The following is a 17,357-nucleotide window of genomic DNA, read 5'->3' on the forward strand; positions in this document are numbered from 1 at the left end:
GTGTAGTAGGCGAGGACACCACCCTTCCCAGCCTCCTCCAGAACACCTCATAGATGAGCTACCTCATATCTGAGCTTCCAAGGGTCTGATTTGGGCTTTTGCTTTGTGCTTCTTTCGGGAGACTGGCCATCCAGAGCCCGGACATCTGAGTTCCAGTAACAAGAGCAGCCGTGAATGCTTAAGCGCTCCACCCACACTGCCGCATTTAAGCTTCGCAGCCTGGTGGTGGTGGTACAGTCAGGGTCCTTGACGGCCTGCCCCAGACGCAGATTATAACTGCCTTCAGCAGAAAGGACAGTTTCTTGGAAGGATAGTAGGGACTCACGGCATCCGGATGGAGGTGGGACATCCAGGCTTGGAAAACAGAGTGCTTCAGAAGCTGGGCGGCCAAACCCACAGCCAACACTGTACTCCAGGAACAAGTAGGTCCCCTTGCCAGGCACTGTGCCCTTTGTCCCTCACTCAAGATTCAAGGACTCAGGAGCGAGTCCCCCACCCAGACCTGGGACCTGGAGCAAGGCAAGGAGCTGGCACCTTTGGATTCTGGGGTGGGAGGCTGGAGGCTACACATACTAGAGAACTTCCTCCAAAGATCTGGTACAACCGTACTAACAGGAAGAAGTGACAACAAAGGAAGAAACAAACATCCACGGCAGTAGATTCTATTACAAACATCCCCATTCTCGAGATGAGAAACTGAGGCTCCGGCATTTATGAGAAAGTCATACAGCTAGTAAAAAGTATGACTTCGAACCCATGACACCATCGTGCTTCTCCGAATTCTTTTTGCTCCCCTGCCCAACCTTTCCAGAAAACACACATTAGCGAATCCTACGGAGGGAGACGGAGAAATAATTTGGTTAAGTCTGGCACATATTGGCCACAATAAAAATTGGGTAAATGGATGAAGGGAATTGGTAAGCAGAGGAGAAGTCCTTTGGAGATCTGTGATGAGGGTTTACCTCGGATGGGGTGGGCTTGAGCTCTTGGCAGAGAGGAGTGATCCAACCTCCCCAATCCTTACTCTCAAATCCCCTAGTTTACCCTTTACCAACGACCGAGAACTTTTTAGACGCTCCCTTGGCCGCGCTCCAGGGCCGAGAACTGCACTGTCACTTGTGACCAGCTCCCTAGGCCCGAGGACGGAGGGCGCAGGCCCAGGCTAGGCGGCGGCTGGCGGCTGCTGACCGGGAGGGGCGGGGGCGACGTGGAGGAGGCTAAGGCCAGCGGTCGGCTCTGCTCCAGCTGAGTTGCCATGTCCCGCCAGGCGAAGGACGACTTCTTGCGGCACTACACAGTCTCCGACCCCCGGACCCACCCCAAGGGCTACACCGAGTACAAAGTGACCGCGCAGGTGAGGTAGGGCCCAGCGGGGACCTTACCCTTTTAACAAGAGGGATGCCGAGTTTTACCTTAAGGCAAGGCACTGGTAGAACATCCCTTTTCGGACGACAGAAATATATTTCCCCTTTAAGGGGAAGCCGTTGCGCGGACCGTCTTCCTTTCTAGCCATCAGGGGGCGGGGTTATGAGAGGGCGCTGTCCTCTTAAAAGGGCTTGGACTGCAGTTCCGATCCGGTGAGTTGGGTTACCCACCCCTAGGTGTGGTACGTGGGCGTGAGGCCGTAAATTTCTTTAAAGTAACAAAAACTCTAGCTCATCCCAAATATTAGTTCTCCAATCTCTTAGAGTAAGCTTTGTTTTTTGGTTTGTTAGAGATTGACATAAAAGCTCTTTAAATAATTTATTTTTAGTTTTTCGAAAAGTACTCGTCCAATTTTTTAAAAAGCATACAGTTCAAAAGAACTTAAGGAGTAAGTCTCCATCTTCACAGTCATAGCAGGAAGTCAATAGATAAAAGACTAAAGTTGATAAATGAAGCAGTAACAACATCATAAGCACATTGTGTAAAGAGACCTGGAAGAAACCATGAAAAGAATTAAAAATAGAAACTACAATAATATCTGTAGAGTGAAATACAAAAACTGGTTCGGGGAAAGATTTTATTATCACTGTTAATTTTCTTGTACCTTTAGAATTTTGAACTAGGCAACTACTAAACCATTAAAGAGGAGCAAGAATATAAACATACTGCCAAAGTGATTTAAGTGCAGATACAAGATGTTTAAAATGAGCTTTCCCAAAATCTTTTTTTTTTAATTTATTTTTCAATTACAGTTGACATACAATATAATAGTAGTTTCAGGTGTACAACATTGTGATTAGACATTTATATGCTTTACAAAGTGACCCCCTCATAAGTCTAGTACCCATCCGACACCATACGTAGTTAGTACGTTATTATCGACTACATTTCCTATCCTGTATACTTTACATCCCCATGACTGTTTTATAACCTGCAATTTATACTTCTTAATCCTGTTACCTTGTTCACCCAGCCCCCCAACCCTCTCCTATCTGGCAACTGTCAATTTTGTTCTCTGTATCTACAAGTTTGTTTCTGTTTCGTTTGTTTGTTTTGTTTTTTAGATTCCACATGTAAGTGAAATCATATGGTGTTTGTCTTTCTCTGTCTGATTTGTTTCACTTAACATAATACCCTCTAGGTCCATCCATGTTGTTGCATTTGGCAAGCTTTTGTTCTTTTTTATGACTCAGTAATATTCCATTGTATATATGTACATTCTCTTTATCCATTTGTCTATCGATAGACTCCCCAAATCTTTTATAATGTATTCCCCATGCCTGAAAAATACAAATTAAAAAGATAATTCTTTAGAATATGGACTTGGGGATGGGGTGGTTGTGGCAAGGGACTGTAACCTTTTCCTATAAATCTTTCCGTTGGCTTTTGAAACAAGTAACGTGCATTACTTTGATGCATTTTTATAACTTTTAAAGATAAATAATTTTCCCTCCTTTACCATTCCCATTTATCATCTTCATCGGAACCGTTGCTGGTCGTTTCTTATCTAGCCTTGCAGATAAGCTCTAAATTTAAAAGCAAATATGAGTATCCATGTTGTTATTACGCACAGTGGCATTGTGCATCTTGCTTTTTTCACTTGCTGGTATTTCTCAATTTTTTCATTGTTTCACCTTTAAAATTTTTTAAACTGAGACCTAATTTTCATAAAGTAACATGCTCAAATAGTAAGTGTACAGCTCAGAAATTTTTACACATGAACACATCTGTGCAAACACCACTCAGATCAAGACATAGACATTTCCATCGCCCCAGAAAGTTTCTTTGCACCTTTCCAATCACTAATCCTCCCAGAGAGGTAACCACTGCCCCGGCTTCTGTCACCATAGATGAGTTTTGTTCTTGAATCTCATACAAATGGAATCACACAGCAAGTACTCTTTTGTGTCAATATAATGTTTTTGGAATTCATCCTTGTTGCATGTGTAAGTAGTTTGTTATTTTTCTTACTATGTAGTTATAGTCCATTCTAAGACTATACCTCCATTCCTTTATTCATTCTCCTATTATTGGATATTTGGGTTGTTTCTAAAATATTTTAGTTGTTAGGAGTGAAGTTGTGTGAACATTTGTGTACAAGCATTTTTGATGGATGTGTGTACTCATTTCTGCTTTGTATATACCTAGGAGTAGAATTGCTGGGTCATTTGATAAGCATATGTGTAGCTTTCCTAGAAATTGCCAATTTTCTAACATGGTTGTTCTGTTTTATTCTCCCATTTTTGCCGGTACTTGATATCATCAGCATCTTTAATTTTAGCCATTCTTGGTGGATGTGTAGTATCTCATTGGAGTCTTAATTTGTATTTCTCTGATGAATAATAATATTGAGTATATTTTCATAATCTTATTGGCCACTCAAATGTCTTCTTTTAGGGGAGGTGCCTGTTCTAGTATTTTGCCTACTTTTTCAAGTTGGGTAGGGTTGTTTGTCTTGTCTTTTTAGTATTGAGTTGTAGGAGTTCTTTGTATTAGTCTGGACATCAGTCCTTAGTCAAGTATATATTTCTCAATGGTTTTTAAATTTAATTGCTTTTACCCAAAAATAGTTTAAGCAAGTCTGTCGTGAAAAGCAAAGGCCAGGATTTCAGTCCTTACATCTCCTTACTTGGTGTGTGTGACCTTGTATAGTTCATGTCCCCAGTCCGAGTGTCCATTTCCTCATTTTTTAAAAGGGCTTGTTGAGGATGTCTGCCTCCATGGGATCGAGGATAAGGAACAGGAGATGTTTTGAAAACTGTCAAGTACTCCAAACTGTAGGGTGTTATTTTTTAATTATTATGAACAACATAGTGAAAAGGGAGTCTTCTTTCTACTTCAGACCCCAGTCTGCTCTTCTGGGGGTCACAACCCCAGTGTCTGTTTCTTCTGTGTCCAGGAGTGTTCATCCACAGTCCTAGGACACATCTTAATTTTTAGAGGACTTGGGGTTCTTTGGTTTCAAAAGGAATTACAGGGACTTGGCTCTTTGAAGGAACCGAGACAAAAGTTGGGCTGAGGATGGAGCGGTCCGGACGGGCCCTTAGGGATCCCCCCATTTGGCAGATGAAGAAACAGAGGTGCATGGTAGAAAAACTGCTCTGAGTTACGCTCAAAGCCTTAAAGCCAGGACACCTTGGTCCCAGTGGCCAGTGGTCACTGCCCCTTTGAGAGGAACCTGGGGCATCCTGGGATTTTATAGGGCGATGAGGTGTCAGATGTCAGTCACTGGTCTCACCTGGTTTTTGCCTTTCTTCCTCAGTTCATCTCAAAGAGGGACCCAGAGGATGTCAAGGAGGTGAGGCTCCTGGGATGAAGGGGGGCCATTCCCCAGTTCCAGATCTGGGAAACAGTAAAGGAACAGCTGCTTACTGCAAGGCCAGCCCCTTTTCCTCCCTGGCCCTGGGAGGAGGGTTGCTGCGGCCCTCATCCTCACAGACCCCGGGGCGGGCAGGGGTGGGGAAGGCGCCTCCCACCAGTGCTGGTCCGGTCAAGCTCCCCCCACCCGCCCCGTCCTTCTCAGGTGGTGGTCTGGAAGCGGTACAGCGACTTCCGCAAGCTTCATGGAGACCTGGCCTACACCCACCGCAACCTCTTCCGCCGCCTGGAGGAGTTCCCCGCGTTCCCCCGGGCCCAGGTGTTCGGTGAGTAGCAATCAAGGAATTTAGGCCAAAGATGGTGGAAGAGTCAGGCACAGGGGACCTCTGCTGGTGGCGGCTAGATAGACAGGGCCTGAAACCCTGCAAAGACTGTTCAGAGAGCTGGAAGGGCCCAGAGAGATGGCCTCACTTAACAGATGGGGACACTGGGGCTCAGAGCAGCCTCGCCCTGATTGTGCGTCAGGTACTTTAACATTCTTGTCCTCAGTAACCCCATTTTCAAAATGAGGCAACCGAGGCTCAGGGAGATGAAGGGGCTGGGTCTCTAAGTGGCAGAACCAGAACTCCTGCCCACGAGCCGTGTTTCCTGTAGACCTACGCTGTCTAAAAACAGCAGCCATGAGCCAGCGTGGCTGGGAGCACTAGAGACATGGTGAGTCTGAGCTATGACGCGCTGTACGGGTCACATATACGTGGGAAAAAGAATGTCAACTATCTCAGCAGTGTATGTGTATTGATTACATGTTCAAAGGGGAATACGTTGGATGTATTGGGTTAAGAAGACCATTATTAAAATTAACCTGTTTCTTTTTACTTTTTTTAAATGTGGCTACTAGAAAATTATAAGTTACACATGCGGCTCGGATTATATTTCTGTTGGAAAGGGCCGATCTGTACTTGGGTCTCTAGATTTCACCTGTTGTAGCAAGGTGAAAGGATGCTGCCGGCAGGTTATGCCAGGCAGTGGGGAGTGCAGCAGGCTACTCTGTTAGATAACCCTGCATGATACGTAGACCAGAGCAGTGAAACTATGAAAAAACAGCGATACTTGCTGTGTGACCTTGGGCAAGTCACTTCCCCTCTCTGAGCGTTACTTTCTTCCCCATTACATTAAAGCCATCTGAAATTATTTTCTAATTGGTTACCTGCCTCCCCCTGTCTAGGATGTGATATCTATGAGGGCAGAGAGCTTGCTTCTCTCTCACTGACCTTCTGAAACTACCACATAGTAAGTGCTCAATAAACATCCAGAAAATGGATGAACAGAGGGATTGGTCCCTCCTCACAAGCACCTCCACCTCGAGAGGAGTTAAGGAAGATGGCTGAGGGAATGGAATAGGGGGCAGCTGGCTGCTCAGATCCCCTCCAGGCAGAACCAGGAATAGTGGCCTGGGGGCCAGAGGCCCCTGCGGGTCATCGCTTCTCTCCCTGCCTCTTGTCCTGGCGGCTGCAGGCCGGTTCGAAGCCTCAGTGATCGAGGAACGGCGAAAGGGGGCAGAAGACTTGCTTCGCTTCACCGTGCACATCCCCGCGCTCAACAACAGCCCCCAGCTCAAGGAGTTCTTCCGAGTATGTGTCCCTGTTGGCCTCCTCCCCAGTGCCTGGGAAACCTTCCACCCACCAGGCTGCACCCTGTGACCCCCTCCCCCGGCTGGTCTTTCTCTCCTGCAGGGTGGGGAGGTGACACGGCCCTCTGAGGTATCCAGGGACCTGCACATCCTGCCACCCCCTCTGATCCCCACACCACCCCCAGAGGAGCCCCGGCCGCCACCTGATGAGTCCTGGTTGCCCCAGCCGCTCCCCGTGGAGAAGAGGGGCCTCGAGGAGTCGGAGGTGCCAGGTACATGGGGGTTGCAGAGGGAGCCAGGGCTGGAGGGTCCTGTGCGGGGAGGGGCACACTCCTTCTTCAGTGATCTTAGTGAAAAGCCTGGAGTGTGCCCCAGCTCCTCTACCACCAACCTGCTGGGAGCTCTGCTCGGATCGTCTAGGCTGTAGTTTCTTAATCAGTAAAATGGGCACAAACCCTAAAAATGGGCTTGTCTAGCCCATGGTTGCTGCAAGGATTCAGTGAGAGGTAACTCCATTGTGAAAACAGGGAAGCGATAAGGGCAGGCATGAATGTCCTCAATGATCTATTCTTCAGCAGACCCCCCGCCATCCAGCCCTGCCCAGGAAGCCCTGGATCTCCTCTTCAACGGTGGGAGCACCGAGGAGGCGTCTGGTTCCCCTGCCCGAGGCCCCCTTACCGAGGCGGAGCTGGCCCTCTTCGACCCCTTCTCCAGGGAAGGTAACGAGCTGGTACAAGCAGGGGGCAGGCAGAGCCACCAACTAACCGTGGTACTTGTGTAAATCTGAGAAAGGTGCCCACTGTGGGCAAATGGCAGCCTCGATGAGAATTAGAAGCAGGTGCCATAGTCCAGAGCCGGGGTCCACGGCGTACAGCGTAGCAAGCTGGATGCCTCTGTATAGTGAACGGCCATGGAGGAAGGAAATCAGCGACTTCCCAAGGTGGGGTCTGCTCCCTGAGAAAGCTCTGGAACCTGCAGAGGTCACACTGCTCTGTGAAGGGTTGAGTTCCTCTGTTGGAAGCCCAAGATGGGGCTTTTCTGGCTGGCTCGGGGTCTGGCTGCAGATCCTGGAGGCAGGAGAGGCCTGTTGGTCAAAAGGGGTGAGGTCTGGGCTCAGAGCAGCTGCTGGCATGTGAGGACACTAGAGACAGAAGGCCCCCACAGAGGGCCAGGTCCTGAGCTCCTGGCTCGGAGATCAGGAGACCTGACAGTCCCAGGCTTTGAGACACTGGAACTTTTCCTTGTGAAATTCTCTGAGTTTATGCTGTTCCCGCAGCTGGGGTGTTGAAGTGGCTGATCCGCTTTGGGATCATCACGAATCAGTTTCGTTTTGGATTCCTCAGCGATCTTTTAAAACCCATTTTGTTGGCTTTCCTTTCTCACCCTCAGTGACCTCCTGACAGACCCTTAGCTCTCTGATCAGTTCCAGGCATTTGAGTTCGCTCATCCTCGGGTCTGATCTAGATCAGAACCTGTCTCCCATCTAGTTTTCAGCCTCATGTACCCATCTGACTTAGGACTGACTGGTGGCCTGGCCCCTGGCCATGGTAACAGGAGTGTGAGGAGGGTTCTTTTTTCCTTCTAGTTCTGCTCCTTACCCTCCTTCCTCTGGCCCCTTCAGAGTTGGAGATCGTGGCGGGGAGGGATTGGGCGGCGGGGAAGGCAGGGCCACATGGTTTCACTGGGACTAATGTACCCAGCCTCCAAGAGGCAAGCATCCAAATACTCTGCCTTGCCCCAGCCAAATCCTCTGGGGTGCCTGGTGGCTAGATGCGTGGACAGGAACCTGTCAAGACTCTTGAAAGGCAGCTCCCATGAGACATTGCCTCGGCCCATGGGAAAATGCTTAAATCCTTGCCCCACCAAACCCTGGAAGCGCCATTTGCTCAGGGGCTACCTCATCTCCTGTACTGTTGCAGCCACTTCCAGCAAGCCTGTCACCATCAGAATTCTCCAGGCAAGGAGCTGGCAGTATCTCTCTCTCCATCACATACACCAAATTCCTAAACTCTAGTATTGGGGCACCCTAAGAATTCTTGTGCCTACACATCAGCAACCCAGGGAGAGCTGCGGGCCAGCTAGGAAGGAGATGTTATCTTCACTTCCTGCAGGAGGCCCATGGTCTCCTCCAGGAGACCCTTGGGTGGGGTTGGAGAGGTGCCCACCCTTTCCTCACTAGGCCAGTCGTGTGCCAAGGTGCTTCGTACTCCTACATCTTCCCGTCAAACACCTTTTCCTCACTGATTCACGAGCTCTCTGGTCTTCTTTTACGTAAGCTGCAGAGCGGATGTTTGACGACCTCTCCGTCAGTCCTGGGGGACAGAATGAGCCCTTCTTTCTGGAATGTGAGGGTGTCTGCCACCCACTGTTTTCACATGTGGGGCCTCAGTGGAAATTCTAAGACCTCAAAAAAAGCCCTAAGATTCTCTGAATCCATTCTAAGATTCCAAGGCTTGGAGTGTTTCTACACTTGGCCTGGTGTAGTTGGTCAGGTAAACTTTGTGGAAAGAATTCTTGGATTGATAGATCAACTGTAGTCAGGAAGGAAGTGGGACAAGGGACCCAGAGCCCACAAACTAAAGTTAATGTGTAGCTAAAGAAAGAATTTGGAAGGGGGGCTGTTTTTACAAAAGCACGTAAACACCAATCAAATAGAATATGGCTAGTCTGCTGTGCGCAGTGGCTTCTGGATTGCTTCTGCACTGCTCCCATCCACCTGGGACGAGTTAGTACCCTGATGGGCAAGAGAGTTTTGGGAATGGGCGGCAGGCCCTGGTAAAGGGAGGGCCAGTCTGGCCTGAGTCCTCCATATCTGATTGCAGAAGGTGCAGGCCCCAGTCCTACCCACATAGGTGAGCTGGCAGCAATGGAGGCAGAGTCCGAGAGGCCAGACCAGGAACCCTGGGAACCAGGAGGGCAGGAGGAGGAAGAGGACAAGGAAGGAGATTCCACCCCTGCCTACCTGAGCCAAGCCACAGAGCTCATCACCCAGGCCCTACGAGACGAGAAGGCAGGCGCCTACCCTGCAGCTCTGCAGGGCTACCGGGATGGCGTTCACATCCTGCTTCAGGGAGTTCCCGGTGAGTAGGACTGGAAGGAGGAGGGTGAGGCCTGGGGTCCTGGACGATGCAGGGAAAAGAGGGAAAAGCGAAGAACAAGTAAGTTAAGGATCAGAGTTGTTCCTCATTGACCAGCTGTTTAAACTTGAGCAGTTTTTCTACCTCTCGTGGCCTCAGTTTCCTTGTTGGCAAAATGGGAGAATAGATCTGATTCCCAGGGAAGGGGAAAGACACACATTGATACTCTGTGAACTGTAAGGGACTAGACCAGGGATTCTTAACCCAGGTACCTCAGCTGAGCCATTCTCTCTCTATAGGTGACCCATCACCTGCCCGCCAGGAGGGTGTGAAGAAGAAGGCGGCTGCATATCTAAAGCGAGCAGAGGAAATCCTGCACCTACACCTGTCCCAACTCCCACCCTGAGAGAGAGTGAACCCCTCCCCAGGACTCAAGCTCCAGCACTGCCAGCCACCCCTCTCTCCTCTCCCTGGGGCCTAGCCCTATCTCCTGGTCTTACAACAACAGGGGCCATTTCTGTATGTAACTGGACCAAGAGTGAGAAAAATAATGATTTCTCATCACCCTGACTATACTTGCCAGCATGGAATCAGGGACTCACGCGTCTAATCCTGTCTGGCTCTATCTCGATGTGTGAGCACCAGTTCCGGTCACTGAACTATCTGTTTACCCATCTAGAACTAGGGTCTGTAAACTGCAGCCTGCAGCCAGATCTGGCTAACTATCTTTTTTTTGTAAGGCCCATAAGCTAGAATGGTTTTTACATTTTTTAATAGTTGAAAAAAATCAAAAGATGATTATTCTGTAACAGGGGAAAATGACATGAAATTTAAGTATCTAAAAAATAAAAATTGTATTGGAACACAACCAGGCTCATTCGTTTAGTATTGTCTGTGGCCGCTTTCCCCCTTTACCAGCAGGATTGAGTATGTAGTTGTGACTGAAAGTCCCAAAACATTTACTATCTGTCCCTTTACACAGTTTGCTGACCCCGATCTAGAAAATGGGGAGAATAGCCTCCAGGAAAACAGAGTGAAGAAAGAAAGACATGCCGATTAAACTCGTTTATTGTTTGAAAGGGATGATGGAGAGGAACCCAAAGCAGGGGTATCCATTTTTTTGCGGGGTGGATGCCAAAAGCCAAATAGCGACGCATCAATGGGCTGGACCCTGGGAGGCGTGGCTTCGCTCCTCCCCCGCCCCCTTACAAAGCGATTCGTTTCGAAGGAGACTACAAACCGGTGCATCATGGGAGTACCTTAGACTGTGCGGCGCATTACGTGGGGCGTTAGCGGGGCTTGAGCGCACGGAACAGGTAGCGGCGCTGAACTACAACGCAGTGCATCACGGGAGTCCTGCTGGAGACTGTGAGAGGCAACAGGATTCGGTGAGAGGCAACAGTATTCGATGAGAGGACGGCGGTGGTTGGACCTGCGGCGGGGACGCCTAGACCCGGGCGAGGAGGCGGGCTCAGCCGGGGTCGGCCCCGCCCGGTCTTCTCCGAGCCTCGGAGGGCCTGGGCGTGCCCTCCCGCAGAATCCGGCGAGTGGTCGAAGTTCCTGGGATGCTGATCGCCCTTCCTCTCCCGCCAGCCCACTCATGCCCGGCTGCGAGCTGCCGGTGGGCAGGTGCCCGGACATGTGCCCAGCCGCCGAGCGCGCCCGGCGCGAAAAGGAGCGCCGTCTGCACCGTTTCGAGGTGGCGCCGGGGTGCCGCGGGGACCTGCCCCGCGCGGATCCGCAGCGCGCTGTGAAGGAGTACAGCCGGCCCGCCGCCGGCAAGGCTCGGCCCCCACCGAGCCAGCTGCGTCCGCCGTCCGTGCTGCTGGCCACCGTGCGCTACCTGGCGGGCGAAGTGGCCGAACGCGAGGACGCATCCCGCGCGGAGGTGGCCAGTTTCGTGGCAGATCGGTTGCGCGCCGTGCGTCTGGACCTGGCCCTGCAGCGCGCGGACGACTCCGAGACTGCGGTGGTGCTGGAGGCAGCGCTGGCTGTGCTGCTGGCGGTGGTGGCGAGGCTCGGGCCCGACGCAGCGCACGAGCCAGCGGACCCGGTGCTGTTGCAGGCCCAGGTGCAGGAGGGCTTCGGTTCGCTGCGGCGCTGCTACGCACGGGGCTCCGGGCCGCACCCCCGCCAGGCCGCCTTCCAGGGCCTCTTTCTGCTCTATAACCTAGGTGAGTCAGAGTCCTAGCAGCAGGGCAGAACGCGGGGATTGGGGGACCCTCTAAGTGGACAGCAGAGGCCGGGGAAGGAAGGAGAAGCTTTAAAATTTCACCATTAGCCCTCTCCCCGTCCCTGCCTCCTAAATGTGTATGGAGACAATGCACGGATCCATCGAGCCTTTTCTCCTAATCAAAGAGGAGGGGACGAGGTTGGAATGGAAAAGTTGGCCCAGATAGTGATTTTCACACTTTTTTAAATCTCCAGTTCAGTCAGTTTTGCAAAGCATCAAAGAAGACGTATGTCCACAAATATATATCTGAGACAGAAGTTTCAAGAATTTAGGTCCTTTCTATGGATGGGTGGTGCAGTCTAATAAGTTCTATTCTATTTAAATGTAACAAAATACTGTTGACTTCACAACCCCCTAATGGTTCAGAAGCTTCACTTTACAAAAGTGGCCGAAGGTTCCAGTGCCCATGATTCTTTTGGAAGGGAAGCAGAGGCAGAATCGCCTCGAAGATACTACATATGGCTTTACCAGGCGGACAGAGAAAGGTGTGGCCGAGCCGGCGCCCTGATCTGTGGAGCAGCTAGGGCAGTGGAGAAAGGACTGGGTTCCAAGTCAGAGAACTTGGATTTTATTGGGTCAAGTTCTACATATGAACTGTAGCACAATCTCAGGCAAGTCGTTAAATTATCTGGGCCTGTTTCCTACATCCGTAAACACTGCCTCACTATTACAAAGTCCCAGATTTGCAGGGGCCCTGAGAACCCTGGCCCCTCATTCAAATGTGGTTCAGGAAAGGGGGAGGGAAGGTGGGCGTGGCCAGAGTGGGAGGTAGGCGGGACTGAGGTCTGGAGATGGGCCAGGTGCAGGGCTGGAGGGAGTGGTAGAGATGAGTTGGGGGAGGCTTGAGGGGATGGGATAGAAGGACTGATCCGTTCTCAGCTTCCCGCCCTCACAGGCTCAGTGGAGGCCCTTCATGAGGTTTTGCAGCTGCCCACTGCCTTGCGTTCCTGCCCGGCCCTGCGCACAGCCCTGGCCGTGGATGCGGCCTTCCGTGAAGGCAATGCCGCCCGCCTCTTCCGCCTGATTCGGACCCTGCCGTACCTACAGAGTTGCGCTGTACAGTGCCATGTGGGCCATGCCCGCCGCAGGGCCCTGGCCCGCCTCTCTCGTGCCCTGAGCACCCCCAAGGGCCAGACCTTACCCCTGGACTTCATGGTGCATTTATTAGCCCTGGATGGGCCCGAGGAGGCACGGGACCTGTGCCAGGCCCACGGACTGCCTTTGGATGGACAGGAAAGAGTTGTGTTCCTGAGGGGTCTCTACACCGAGGAGGGGCTGCCACCCGCCGGGACCTGCAAAGCGTTGGTGGGAAGCAAACTTGTAGGGCGCACCCTGGAGGAGGTGGTCATGGCAGAGGAGGAAGATGAAGGTGGGGACAGATGGAAGTCCCGGGTATGAGCAGGGGCCCAGCAGGCTCCCAGAGCCCAGGACTGGGACTGAGCGCTCCGCTTTCTTTTTTAATGATTCCCACACAATAAAAGGACCTTGTTTTGTAGAAACAATAGCTAGGCTTGATTTATTTGGGGCAGGGCAGGGAGTAGTTGAGACGCGCTAGGGGTATGGGGGGAGAGAACCCAGAGTGTGCAAGGCCCTATCCTCCCTGGGCCTCAGTTTACCCAGTGGTCCTTGAGGGGTGGCCTCGGTGGTCTCTTAGTTGGTATCTAAGGTTACTATTAAGCATCCCATCCTCACCCACCCACTACCAAGAGCTATTGGCTTTGCCATTCCCACCATCCCCGCCGCCTGTTCTCCACCCTCTGCCAGCCGAGAGACAGGATAAGGGAGCTTTTCATCTAGTGCTTGTCACTCCTTTCAGGCGTCCACAACTGGTGGGACCCTGAGCAGTTGCCTCAGAAGCTTGAGAGGGTCCCGTGGTTGTGCCTTCTGGCATCAGGGAAGACTGAGACGCACCCAAGGAGAACAAGTGGGAGAGGGTTAGATGAAGGGTGGTAGTGGAGGGCTGGAGTCAGAGGTCATCCACAGGCCTCAGGGTGGCTGCTGCACCCTCCAGTGCTGCCACCACAATACTGAGCTGCCTCTGCACCTCGGCCCAGGCTGCAGATCCGAGGCTTGTGTTCATGGCTCTGGAGCAGGCATTGGCTAGGCCCGGGAACGTGGCTACAGAGCTGGTGCGGGGTGCCCAGAGCACATGGCTAACAGGGAAATCGGAGAATCAGGGTCATTTAGGGGCCAGGAACGAGGGAAGCTTCAGCCTGCTACGAGCTCAGCTCCTGTATGCAGCTAGGAACTAAGGCACCTCCCCACTGCCTCTGACAGCTGGTGCCCCTAGAGCAGTGGTGGTAGCAGAAGATGTAGCTTCTAGTCCCAGGGTGACCTGGACTGATTTCTCCTCTCCTTTCAGCCTGATTCTCCTAAAGGCCACTGAAATGCTGATATTCACCTTCCTTAGGTGGATGCCCATTACCCAACCTCACCCCACAGAACCTCCCAAGAGCTTTGGGACAGGATCACCTGTAGTAGCGTTCCTCTGGGAAGGCTCGAGGGTTCAGGAAGGTTCGTTCCAAGAGCATCAGCTGGTCATTGAGCATCCGAACCTGCAGGGGGCTGGAGTGGCAGGATCTGCTGGTTACTCTGGAGCAGGCAGCCCAGCTACCAGCCTGCATCTTACCCTGAATGCCACCCTCCCAGGCCCCTGCTCGCTGCCCTTGCTCACTTGGGGTTGGCCTTCTGCAGTGCTGATATGTTTTGGCCTAAGGCTATGGATGCCTCCTCAAACTTCTCCACTGCAGTCACCAGAGGCCCTGCAAGGTACAGCCGGTATCTTAGGCCTGTGAGTGCAGGGCTCCCCATGCCTCAACGTCAGGGTGGGTCCGTACCCAGGCTGATGCTGTGCTGCTCCAGCAGGGCCCCGAGGTCTTGCTGGGCAGCCTGCAGGAAGCTTCGGAGGGTCTCACTGTAGTCACTGACGTTCAGAGGCAGGAAGAGGCTGTCACTGAGCCGGAGAAGCACATTCCCTGCTGTCTGGGCTACGGCCCGGTGGCTGCCGAAGCCTGCAGGGAAGGTGACAAGGCCAGGGCTCAGTCTTCAGCCCATCCTCCTCCAGCCTCAAGATACCCCTTCCCCCTCTCCTCACCTGGGTCCACAAACTTGTCCACGTAACTAAAGGTGTCGAAGGCTGTGTGGTAGGTGGGGTAGATCCGGGCTGAGGTCTTACTCTGGGGGAACAAGGCCCAGAAGTGACAGGCTTGGGGTGCGAAGTGGAAGGAAGTGTACCTATAGTGAGCTACAGTGTAGGGACATTATCTCAAATCATTGCCACATCCATGTGGTAGGTTCTAACTTTACAGAGAAGGAAACAGGCTCAAATGGTTAAGTAACCTGCCTGACATCACGTAGCTAATAAGCAATAGAGCTGGGTCAGCGGCCACTTTTCCATTTCACATGAAGGAGAAGAGCCTGGGGCTTTGGAGTCAGACTAGAAGATTGAAATCCCAGCTCTATCATCCAGGAGATTTGTGGCCATGAAGGGGAGAGAGGGCATTTTGGAGCATCAAAGGAAGACAGGCAGGGCGCTCTGCACCCCTTATTTCTCTCACACCAAATCTTTGAATCATCCTTGTTTTATACTGTTACTTAAACCATCTTGCGGTCAATATTTTTTTTCACATTTAAAAATCTCTGAAATTGGGATGCTTCTTAAAGTCAATATCATCCTACAACTAATTGGCAGTGTTTTCCCCTCCTGAATAGTGCTCATCAGAATGGTGCATCTTACAATCAGTAGTATCTTAAACTTGATAAAATAACATAGATGAACATAGATAGATTCTCAGAGAGGTTAAGAAATTTGGCAGAGGTAGCTCAGCCAGTGGGTGAAGGTGTCCAATTCAGGCTGCACTAGAGCATCCTGCAGTAGAGGAGTGGGCAGGCTGGTGGAGCAAAGTACCCACCTGGAGGACGGAGGGGTGCCCGCTCACCTGGTCATAGGTGTAGGCGATGTCCATGGAGGAGATGCCCAGGAAGTGAATGAAGGGTGCATAGTCGCTGCCAGCACCCAGAGAGCCCAGCCTGTGGGAAGGAAGATGGTGGGTCTAGAGGCTACCGGGCCCTCCAACTTGCCCACTCAGGTCCCAGCCCCGGCCCCTGGCTCACCTGGGGACCAGGCCGTACACGGGACTGCTACGGTTGAAATACCGGATCCAGTTGTCGTAGATGCTGAGTCTGCTGGGGTCTGGTGCGGGGATCTGCCGGAAGGGGAATCTAGTCTCGGGGCTTGCCCTCCTCAGACCCAACAGCAAACGGGTCCACGCCCGCCCCGCTCCCCTCCACCTGCTTAGCTGCGGAGAAGACGACACTCTGGACTGGGGGCGTCCCCTGCACCCTCAGGGTGGCGTTGGCTGTGGGAGGATCAGAGAAAGACTCTATCCCGGGTCTAGCCCCTTCATTTCTCTCCTCCCCAGTCAGACCAGTTGCTCTCCCCAGCCCCCCCCCCCCGCCCCGCCCCCCGCCATACCAAACACTGAGATGTCCACGTTGATATAGGCCACGGTGCGCTCCTGCAACTTGCTGAAGAACTCCTGTGGTGGGAGGGGCGACGTCAGCCTGGCGCTGCCCCGCCCTGGGGATCCCCTCTCCCGCCTACCCTGTGGGACTCACTCACCTCTGTGAATTCTGTGGAGCCAATGAGCCCAAACTCCTCTGCCCCCCAGCTCGCAAACACAACCGATCTGCGGGGGCGCCAGGTGCCTGGGGAGGGGGATAAAGGCTTAGCAGGCAAGTCCCCCGGATCCTGGGGTGGCTTAGAGGAAAGACTGGAGGAATAGAGAGGAGGGGAGGGCTGAGAGGGGCGGGGCGGCCCGTGACAAGAAGTAGGTCCTGACATCTCTCCAGCCGAGCCTTCCCCGAAGGTCCGTTTTCCTTTCCCCAGCCTCCCTCTTCTGCTGTGACGCCCCACCCCCACCCCAGCATTACCCCCAACACCAACCTCCCTGGGTCAGGTGGTCCCTTTCCCAGAATGCCCTTCATCCCTCTGCTCTATAGGTATCTTTAAGAAGACCTGACCCTCCCCCCTCAACTCTGCTTTATACATCCTAGGCAAAACTCACCCATAACCTATTCTTCGTGACAATAATACATTTATGCTTGCCTTAGGACTTTATCCATATTGAGCCAATCCTCACAACAATGCCTTCAGGGAGAGACTACTATTGTCTTCATTCCACAGTTGAGAAAACTGAGCCACAGAGAAGTTAAAAGGACGACACAGTTGACATGCAGCAGAACTCGAGTTCAAATCTGAATGCAGAGTCCAGGGGCTTTACCAGCGCCCCACACTGCCTCTCATAGCCTCCTGCAGCCTCACTTCCATCTCCAGTCTCTATGCCACAGTCCCCAGCCACCTCCCAGAAGCCTAGTGGTCCAGCTTGCTTGCCCCTTGACCTCCTCCAGACTCCCCTTCGCCCTCCACAGTGCCACGTGCTCCTGGGTGTGCTCTCATCTCTGGCTGCAACTCAGTCTCCTGTGACCAGTCCTCATCTTTTTGTTATAAATGAAAACTTTTTTAAGTATAAAATGATTACATGCTTGTAAGTACAAAATCCCATGCTTTTTCCTGCCGAAAATGAATAACCTGAATCAAATGGAGGGACATTCAACGAGATAACATCAGGATCATGAAAGACGAAGAACAGCTAAGGAACTATGACCGAATACA

At 51.9% G+C, this 17,357-nt stretch overlaps 3 protein-coding genes across 5 annotated transcripts in view; 2 read left to right on the top strand and 1 right to left on the bottom strand.

Annotated features, from left to right (window-relative positions):
* Positions 1-10,318, top strand: part of SNX15 (sorting nexin 15) — a 10,897-nt gene extending 579 nt beyond the window's left edge. Inside the window, exons 1-8 of one of the 3 annotated variants that reach the window (XM_011368778.2) lie at positions 1,114-1,354; positions 4,688-4,723; positions 4,949-5,069; positions 6,259-6,374; positions 6,477-6,645; positions 6,949-7,092; positions 9,196-9,453; positions 9,750-10,318. In XM_011368778.2, coding sequence (XP_011367080.1) covers positions 1,256-1,354; positions 4,688-4,723; positions 4,949-5,069; positions 6,259-6,374; positions 6,477-6,645; positions 6,949-7,092; positions 9,196-9,453; positions 9,750-9,856 — 1,050 coding nt within the window. In that variant the 5' untranslated portion in view covers positions 1,114-1,255 and the 3' untranslated portion in view covers positions 9,857-10,318. Of the gene's footprint in view, positions 1-1,113; positions 1,355-1,422; positions 1,578-4,687; positions 4,724-4,948; positions 5,070-6,258; positions 6,375-6,476; positions 6,646-6,948; positions 7,093-9,195; positions 9,454-9,749 lie in introns of those variants that run through there. The other 2 variants (XM_011368779.2, XM_023535769.1) reach the window with 2 other exon arrangements.
* Positions 10,319-10,698: 380 nt separating this feature from the next.
* On the top strand, positions 10,699-13,182 carry SAC3D1 (SAC3 domain containing 1). Its single transcript, XM_011368780.2, has 2 exons — positions 10,699-11,624; positions 12,579-13,182. The coding sequence occupies exons 1-2, from the start codon at positions 10,859-10,861 to the stop codon at positions 13,079-13,081; spliced, it is 1,269 nt and encodes a 422-aa protein (XP_011367082.1). The 5' UTR covers positions 10,699-10,858; the 3' UTR covers positions 13,082-13,182.
* Positions 13,183-13,330: 148 nt separating this feature from the next.
* Positions 13,331-17,357, bottom strand: part of NAALADL1 (N-acetylated alpha-linked acidic dipeptidase like 1) — a 10,166-nt gene continuing 6,139 nt past the window's right edge. The window contains exons 7-16 of the mRNA XM_011368975.2: positions 16,305-16,390; positions 16,158-16,221; positions 15,974-16,041; positions 15,797-15,888; positions 15,622-15,712; positions 14,778-14,859; positions 14,521-14,694; positions 14,358-14,445; positions 14,156-14,248; positions 13,331-13,836 (exon numbers count right to left, since the gene is read on the bottom strand). Coding sequence (XP_011367277.1) covers positions 13,650-13,836; positions 14,156-14,248; positions 14,358-14,445; positions 14,521-14,694; positions 14,778-14,859; positions 15,622-15,712; positions 15,797-15,888; positions 15,974-16,041; positions 16,158-16,221; positions 16,305-16,390 — 1,025 coding nt within the window. The 3' untranslated portion in view covers positions 13,331-13,649. The remainder of the gene's footprint in view (positions 13,837-14,155; positions 14,249-14,357; positions 14,446-14,520; positions 14,695-14,777; positions 14,860-15,621; positions 15,713-15,796; positions 15,889-15,973; positions 16,042-16,157; positions 16,222-16,304; positions 16,391-17,357) is intronic.

The sequence above is a fragment of the Pteropus vampyrus genome, unplaced genomic scaffold (genome assembly GCF_000151845.1).
Source record: "Pteropus vampyrus isolate Shadow unplaced genomic scaffold, Pvam_2.0 Scaffold144, whole genome shotgun sequence".
Taxonomy (NCBI): Eukaryota; Metazoa; Chordata; class Mammalia; order Chiroptera; family Pteropodidae; genus Pteropus; species Pteropus vampyrus.